Source organism: Anoplophora glabripennis, unplaced genomic scaffold (assembly GCF_000390285.2).
Source record: "Anoplophora glabripennis isolate ALB-LARVAE unplaced genomic scaffold, Agla_2.0 scaffold1247, whole genome shotgun sequence".
NCBI classification, from domain to species: Eukaryota; Metazoa; Arthropoda; class Insecta; order Coleoptera; family Cerambycidae; genus Anoplophora; species Anoplophora glabripennis.
In genome coordinates this window covers 1-8,345 of record NW_019417328.1, presented here as the reverse complement: position 1 = coordinate 8,345, position 8,345 = coordinate 1, and the positions used below count along the sequence as shown (strand labels likewise).

The following is an 8,345-nucleotide window of genomic DNA, read 5'->3' as shown; positions in this document are numbered from 1 at the left end:
AAAAAATTGTGGTAGCATATTTATAACACAAGTCTAGAAAAAATGTATGTTCGTGACTTGCGCAGACCGCGCGTAACAGCCCGAATTTATTTATTTCTCGTGTGCCGTTTTCAATTCGTATTATGTTAGGTGTTAGGTTAGGTTTGCGGTTTGCCTTTACCCGTTTGCCTGGTTTAGTTGTTCTTCATCGTTATCAGGGAGAATAGTCTCCATGATCGTTACTTTGATGCTATTTTATGTGATAATTTATAGTGTGTGCAGTTGTGGTTATTGTAAGGTGCATATAAAATAATGAATATTGATGCAAAATGTTTAAAACGATATGTGTAGATATTTCGAATTTTGCGTCACATCTACCTAAACATAGTTATTATACCCACTACCTAATACTTATTAAGTAAGAGGACAAAAACTAAAAAAAAATGGAACATGGAACTATACGTTTCGGAGAACTATTTGAAATACGGAAGAATCAAGTGAAATATATGTCATTTATTTTATATTTTGTACAAATGTTTATATTTGTGTACGTGTATAGGAATGCTTAAATAAAAGAGTTTAAGTATACCTACAAATATTTATTTTTTCAAGATATCCTTTTGTATCTTATTTATTTCTACTGTAAAATTTATTATAAAAAGGTTAGATGTAATATTGACTATGCGTAGAAGAAATTGTAACTTCTTTCTATTATTTTGCAGTAATGTTATTTGTTTTTCATGTACCTACCATTTCAAGATTCATTATCATAACTAATTTTTTTAATTATCATTTCGTCATTGTTACCATATTCATGATGGTCTCAACATTAGAAAATTTCCATTTCAGAAGCGTATTTGAACAATATAAAATGATGTGTAGCTTTTTTAAAATGCTTCTGTTATTGTTTTGTGACATTTTTATTTGTACGATGAATGGCAGAATCCGTAATCCATATTAGAAACTTTTTCAGTGGCTTCTCAAAAAGAAAAAAATTCTTGATAAAAGTTGCTGCATCCCCAAACTAGAAGAGCAGTTATTTTTTTTAATATACAATAACATTTTTCAGTTAAATTTTTTGAGAAATCAGAAAAAATTGTCTGGATTACGAATTAAGTCATTCACAATACAAATAAAAATATTACAAAAGAGTATTAGAAATATTTAAAAAATTACTGACACTGTTTATACTGTTTCAAAAACGCTTCTGAAATGGAAATTATCTAAAGTTGAGAGCATTATGAGAACAATATGGTAATAAAATTATTATGTTACTCAAACATTTCTGAAAATATACTGAAACGTAAAACAAAAATATCGAGTGCATAAATGGAACATTAAAAGAATGTTACTGAAACCAATTTTTTGAAACGTTTCATTGGAAACGTATTTTAAGGAGGACATCTTCGGTTTCTATTGGGTTACCAGAACGTTGCATGGATTTTTTATGAAACGTTTCAAGAAACTGGAACATGTCAGAAACTGAAAAATGTTTAGTGGGAACATATTAGTTAATACCGCATTATTAGCGCCCGGTCGCTTAATTGACAACAAACATATTTTGACTAATCATGTATGCCTGGAAAACAAAAAATAGGTAATACAACAAAGCAAGTAAATGTCATTTTAGCGTTCGTGTCCCAGTTTCTACGCATTATACTTTCTGTATCATTTACACATTTACAGTAGGTAATTTATTGAAACACACCTCAACAGTGCAAAATATGAGTAATAATCAATGACATGATTCAGGTATACTTTCGGTGTAAAAAAATCATGGTGCAGGAGTCCGCCTTTACAGAGAACTATTTCTGCTTTTAAGAAACCAAAACGAGAAGAACTCCAATTTAATGAAAACATCGAGCTCAATGTTCTTCTTAACGTTGAAGAAAACCCAAGAACTTCCATTCGGGAAATTTCTAATAATAATAATAGAGCATCAAAGAGAATTTTACATGCAGTATTGAAAAAGCACAAATTCAAGCCATACATTCCTCAAAAAGTACAGGCAATAGAGGCCGGCTACAATTTGTTTCTTTAGTTGTTTTGTGTTTGTTGTTCTTTTGTGTTTAATCAATGTTATTTCGTATTGAACTTTGTATAGGTAATGGTTAATGTATTTAATTAAATTGTTTTTCTTTTATTTGATATTCATTGTATTGTTTCTTTTCTGTTAACTACAAAATTCCCTTTTGAGATTTATTTGCTTTGCAGTACTATTTTTTTGTTTTCCATGGCACAGATGATTAGTTAAAATACATTTGTCATGAATCAGTGGCCGGACGCCGAATGCGGTATCGACTAATATTTTGTCGTCTTTTCTGTAATAAATGCTTTACAAAAGTAAAGTTCATATACATCGTTGGATTCAGAAAATATATCTGCACAATAATAAATAACAAAAAAAACTATAATGCTATTTGAAAAAAAGAGTTGATTACTTATCGCTTTTCAAAAAAAAATAGTAAATGAGCTCTAATAGGCTTGCTTTATAGTGTATTTAGAGCCATTTCATTTAATTTTTTGTTTTTTAAAATCAGACTATAAATAACGGAGTTATGGCTTACGGCGTTTTTTAGGAGACAGCCTGATGGTGTACATACCAGTATTATTTTTTTTGTATTGTTTGAATATGTCAGTAAAAATATGGCAGGAGGAACTTGTTGAAATTCAATATTTATTGAAACATAAAAGACTGCAAATGCTTAATTTATTATATTTGTTTTTGTATTCTTTTACCAAAAATTTGTATTTATATGTTTACATTATACAAGTTTTACTTTTTTGTATTGTTTGGAAATGTTGCATAACCAAGGTATAATTATTTTTAAAAAATTGCAATTCATCTTACTTGTTTGTTATGATATACAGGGTGTTCTCAAAGTTGAATAATTTATTTTAACACCTGGTAGAACTCATAAAAAAAGTTGAATTACAAAAAATCGTTTATATAAAAGTTAAATAAAAATTAAAAAAATTTAAATTTAAAAACTTTATAATACAAACCTGATTTATTGTCATTTTCGACCACTCCGTTGTAAAAACATACATTGTTTTTTTACTACTGATACTGGCCGGGCATGTCTTTTTTTTGTAGTTGCACGGTTTTGAGTACCTACGCTTTTCGATTTGACAGTGCTAAATAATTCGTACAGAAGTGCGTGACATTATATTTTTAATTTGTAGGTGTTTTGTGCAATAAAAATGGCACATGTTTATGAAAACAATGAACTAGTGGACATAATATTAACTTACGGGAAGTGTCAACAAAATGCAGCATCAGCATGTCGCTTGTACGCGGAAAGGTTTCCTTTACGAAATCATCTGGGTCCGCGGATGTTTGTAAACATGTTAGTAAACAAACAATTTATATTATAACTAAATTTAAACACATCCGCGGAGCCGGATGATTTCCTAAAGGAAACCTTTCGCGTACAAGCGACATGTTGCGGCTGCATTTTGTTGACACTCCCCGTAAGTTAATATTATGTCCACACTAGTTCATTGTTTTCATAAACATGTGCCATTTTTATTGCACAAAACACCTACAAATTAAAAATAATGTCACGCACTTCTGTACGAATTATTTAGCATTGTCAAATCGAAAAGCATACTCAAAACCGTGTAACTACAAAAAAAAGATATATCCAGTATCAGTAGTAAACAATTTGTTTTTACAACGGAGTGGTCGAAAATAACAATAAATCAGGTTTGTATTATAGTTTTTAAATTTAAATTTTTTTAAATAATTGTTAATAATTGCTTTATTTGACAACTTTTATATAAACGATTTTTGGTAAATCGACTTTTTTTATGAGTTCTACCAGCTGTTAAAGTAAATGACTCAACTTTGAGAACACCCTGTATAACTGTAAAGGCTCTTTAGTCAGATTAATAGTACAAATATAGGGCATGATGTGCATATTAATTTTTTGAACTGCTAACTTTCAAACTTAAAAAGGAATGAATAATGGTAGATAGATATCTGTATAGTCCATTAGACAAAATTAATGAAATTAGTGTTGGAGTTACATTATTCTCTAGACTAAACAATTCAATTTTATTATGTTATTGTAATGAAATATCAAAATCTCACTATTGCTGAAAAAATATCTCAATATTTTTTTTGGGAGTTAAATATTAATGTAATAGAAAACCAGAACCTCTCCATAACACAAAAAAAAAAGAAATTAATTCTCTCATTATCAACATTCTTTCAATAAATATCACAAATACAATATACAGGGCTGGAATATCCACATGGTCCATCTGCCTTTACATGAGAGCGACAAAGTAAAGAAATCCGTGCGATAGACAAGGATGGCTATATTGAAGACGTTTCATAATCTGAATAGTCACCACCCGTTTCAGGTTAGAAGTGGGACTGACTATTCAGATTATGAAACATCTTCAATGTAACCATCCTTGTCTATCACACGGATTTCTAGGACTTACCTTATCGCTCTCACGTAACGGCCGATGTACCATGGGGACTTTCCGAACCTGTATATTTAAGTGTTATTACAAACAAATCATACAAATACATTTTTAAAACAGATTTTATTCAATTTTATTTAACTAAATAAATATAGGTACTACTATTAATAAAATTATATACATTATTTTAATCACCACGAAGATTTTCCAATTCTTGAGCGGCTTCCCTCGTAACTCTGTGGTATTTAGCCAAAACAGGTCTGTAATAATAAGCTTGATAATCTTGACGTTCAGCCATTTTTTGTTTAACGTCCCTTTCCAACATTCTGAAATCATATATACCAATTTTAAAGTAATATAAAATAAAAATGATGATGTCAGCGATTATTCTGAACAGGTTTAGTTAAATTCATTTTACTTAAATATTTAATAATCAATCTCAAATGTTTATATCGGATTAAAAAAATATAAGGTAACATACACCTTTTCTATTATCATTACTATTGATTTATAGAAAGTTTTCAGTTTGCTTCACAAATTCGTTTATCTTGATAGAACATAGAATTAATTATTACCTTAATCTTCTCCTTTCATCTTCCATAAAAATGTGAGCTAAGTATTTTTCATAATCTTGTTGAGGATTGGTGAGTATGTAACGAGCAATAAATCTAGTAACTGGATTCTAAAAAACTCAAAACGTTTCAAAATAATGGAGGGATATCATCAATAGTTTACCTTATAATATTCCCAGTATTTAGGTTCATAGTCTTCAGGTATTTCAGAAAGAGTAGCAGGACCAATAAAAATGTTTGCGTATGCCACCCCTAGGGTACAGGGAATTATTCCAATGAGAATATAAAAGTGGGTAAGGTCTTTAAATTTGTTCCATTGCCATCTAGAAGGAGTAAGTGGAAAAGTCCTATGCTCTGACATAGAACGACTAACAACTAAAAAATATAGTCCAATTTATTATATTAGCTCAATTTATTTTCGACATAACCTATAAAATTACATAACAAGATCGATACTCACCCGCATTTTTTGAGGCATTCAATTGTAATCGCAAAAGAGATCTTAGGGTACTAAAAACAACCATTTTATGTTTATGTTTAAATTTTTCAAAATTATATACCAATTTCAAAATATTTTATTTTTTAATATTATGATTCTGTAACCAAAGAACAGAACAAAGGACAGAATTACAAAATAGTCAAAATACAAAATATTACACAAACAGCAATTACCAAAGTTTCTGGCAAATTTACATGGTTCTCATGACGTCAACTCTCTTATTTTGATTTAAATTTGAAACTATTTTTTATAACTTTTCTTTATTAATATTTTTATAATAAATAATGCTACATTATACTAAATCTATTTGAAGAAAATTATTTTATCTATTGAATAATTTTCCTTATATAATTCAAAAGTTGAAATTGTGATGTATACTTGCTCGTTGCATAACTTCGACAAGGATAATACATAATAATAAAAATATTTATTTATTTATTTAGTTGAAAGAATGTTTAATCTCCAGAACAAATATTGAAGATGCAGAAATAAATCGATGTTAATTTCTATTTAAAGTCTTAAATTATTTTAGCACGATTGTCCGAGTTCCTTGTAAATACAAATTCAGATAATCACAGTAAAGTTTCTTCTTCTTCATTAAAAATTGTGGTGCATTTTTCAATGTACCAATTTGGTAATAACATTTTTGGCAACCATTCTTTATGCAGCACAGTTAAAAATTGCCTAATTATTGTTATATATTTTTTTTATTTTCAAAACTAACCTATACCTAAACCTAATCTATACCTATACTATACCTAATAAACTACGACCTATGCTTAAGTTATCTGTAATGTGTTTTTTCTTATAATTAGATATGTTAACCAAAATTTTAAATATAATTAGGACACAGAAGGTAGTTAATAACCGAAAAGTTAGTGACATTTACAAATACAGAAGTTTTTACACTTCACAAAGTAGGTAATCAGATAAAGATAATTATTTAAATAAAATTCTTTAACATATTCATTTTAATTTTAGTCAGACAGCATGGTGAATATGAATGGCAGGATCCAAAATCGGAAGATGAAGTGTAAATATGAGTACAATTCTCTATTTCTTTTATTAAATTTAAACATTTCAGAGTCAATGTTACATTTATCAATAAAGATGGAAAAAGAATTCTTGTTCGAGGAAAAGTAGGAGACAATTTACTTTATCTAGCTCATCGATATGAAATTCCGATGGAAGGGGCATGTGAGGCTTCTTTAGCATGTACAACATGTCATGTTTATGTACAGAGTAACCATTTGGATATCCTTCCAGAAGCCACAGAAACGGAGGAAGACTTGTTAGATATGGCTCCATTCCTAAAAGAAAATTCTAGATTAGGTTGTCAAATAATACTCACAAAACAGTTGGAAGGTTTAGAAGTCGAATTGCCGAAAGCTACCAGAAACTTTTATGTTGATGGACATACACCTAAGCCTCATTAATTATGTGTAAATAATGTGAATTGTTGAATCTAATTTTGATTGTTAGTATATTTATTATGTACTTATATAGGAATAGATAATTTTTATTTTATTATATTAATAATACATATGAGACAAAACAATAATTAATTATTAAGGCTCGACATTTCAGTTTGAAAGCAGGGGCGTCCATTTTGTGAAATGCTTACCCGGTTCTGCATTAAAAATCTGGATGAGCTCTGGCAAATATCTGAAACATTATGTACGTCTTCACAGTAGATTCCTTAAGTGATGTCCGCAACGGAGACACAATATTCTTACATAACGAAAATGATTGTTCGACGTCTAATGATGTTATAGGTGCATATTTGAAGTAATCTCTAAAAGCAGTTAATGAATCCGTGGGAGAGCTATTGTTATGGAGATGTTTTAATCTGGAGAAATCTGGACTTTTTCTTAATTCATTTTCAAGCTTGTCTCCAACGCAAATACTTTTCTCGGCACTTAAGGCATATAGTTTTGTCTGTATGTCATCAACTATTTGCAGTGATTCATCTAACGATAATGTAGTATTTTGTAAGTTTTTTATAGCATCCACAATTGGAATGTAATTGTTGTGAATATATTCTAATTGTGCTTCAACTCGACTATCTTGAAATTTTATTTGGCTCTTCCGAATAGTAGCGGATTCTTTGGCATCGAATTGTAAAATTACGGACTTTATTTTTTGAAAATGTTTAAAATAATAAAATGATTCCTCTAACCATGTCCCTCATCGTGTAAGAATGGGTTGTGAAGGTTCTGGAATGCCAGGACACTTGATGGAATTGACGAATATGTTTTGGGGATTTGAGAAACACTGCCTTGGTCTGTGCTATTAATTCATCTACATCTGGGTAACACCGACGACTTGTTTGTACAAACATTTTTTAAAGAACGACATGCAAGAAGCATTGTTGAGGCACTCGCCATTATTCCATGGATAGAAATTGGCCTCAATGATTTGGGATCGAGGGGGATTGTCCCTCTTTATCCTGCCTCATCTCGTGTAGGCCTGGACAGCCTTCGTAGGTGGGCCCCATCCGTCGTCTACCCCGACCGCAAATGCGGCCGGTGTAGGCGCTTTGTGGGACCTCCTTTTGTCCTGGCTGGGCCCCGCCAGCTAGGGCCCTTTCTTCTGGCGCTCTTCTTGCTTCGCCGGCTCGTCAGTGTAAACCCCGGGGGTAGTGTCATGTTTATGTGTGGTATGGGGGATGTGTGTGTGTGTGTCGTTGTCTTCGTTTCTTGATCCTGGCTGTCTCTGAAACAGAAAAGGTTAGCGGGCAGCGGGGGGGTCATTGGGGTGGTTACCCAGGGTCAAAAAGTTGGTGTCTAGGTCTTTTGTGTTTGTCGGTCACGTCGGGTACGTAGTCAACGGCTTGCCTGAGGAGGGGATTGTCATGT

The 8,345-nt window shown here is 31.0% G+C and overlaps 2 protein-coding genes across 2 annotated transcripts; one reads left to right on the top strand and one right to left on the bottom strand.

Moving 5' to 3' along the window:
• Positions 1–4,548: 4,548 nt before the first annotated feature.
• Positions 4,549–5,614, bottom strand: LOC108916082 (NADH dehydrogenase [ubiquinone] 1 beta subcomplex subunit 5, mitochondrial). Its single transcript, XM_018722280.1, has 4 exons — positions 5,449–5,614; positions 5,152–5,363; positions 4,992–5,098; positions 4,549–4,742 (listed from the first exon to the last, which is right to left on the bottom strand). The coding sequence occupies exons 1-4, from the start codon at positions 5,510–5,512 to the stop codon at positions 4,604–4,606; spliced, it is 522 nt and encodes a 173-aa protein (XP_018577796.1). The 5' UTR covers positions 5,513–5,614; the 3' UTR covers positions 4,549–4,603.
• A 586-nt stretch (positions 5,615–6,200) lies between these two features.
• LOC108916081 (adrenodoxin-like protein, mitochondrial) lies at positions 6,201–7,014 on the top strand. The gene is made up of 3 exons (XM_018722279.1): positions 6,201–6,404; positions 6,469–6,520; positions 6,572–7,014. Exons 1-3 carry the CDS (start codon positions 6,305–6,307, stop codon positions 6,921–6,923), a joined length of 504 nt encoding a protein of 167 aa, XP_018577795.1. The 5' UTR covers positions 6,201–6,304; the 3' UTR covers positions 6,924–7,014.
• The last annotated feature ends 1,331 nt before the right edge of the window (positions 7,015–8,345 follow it).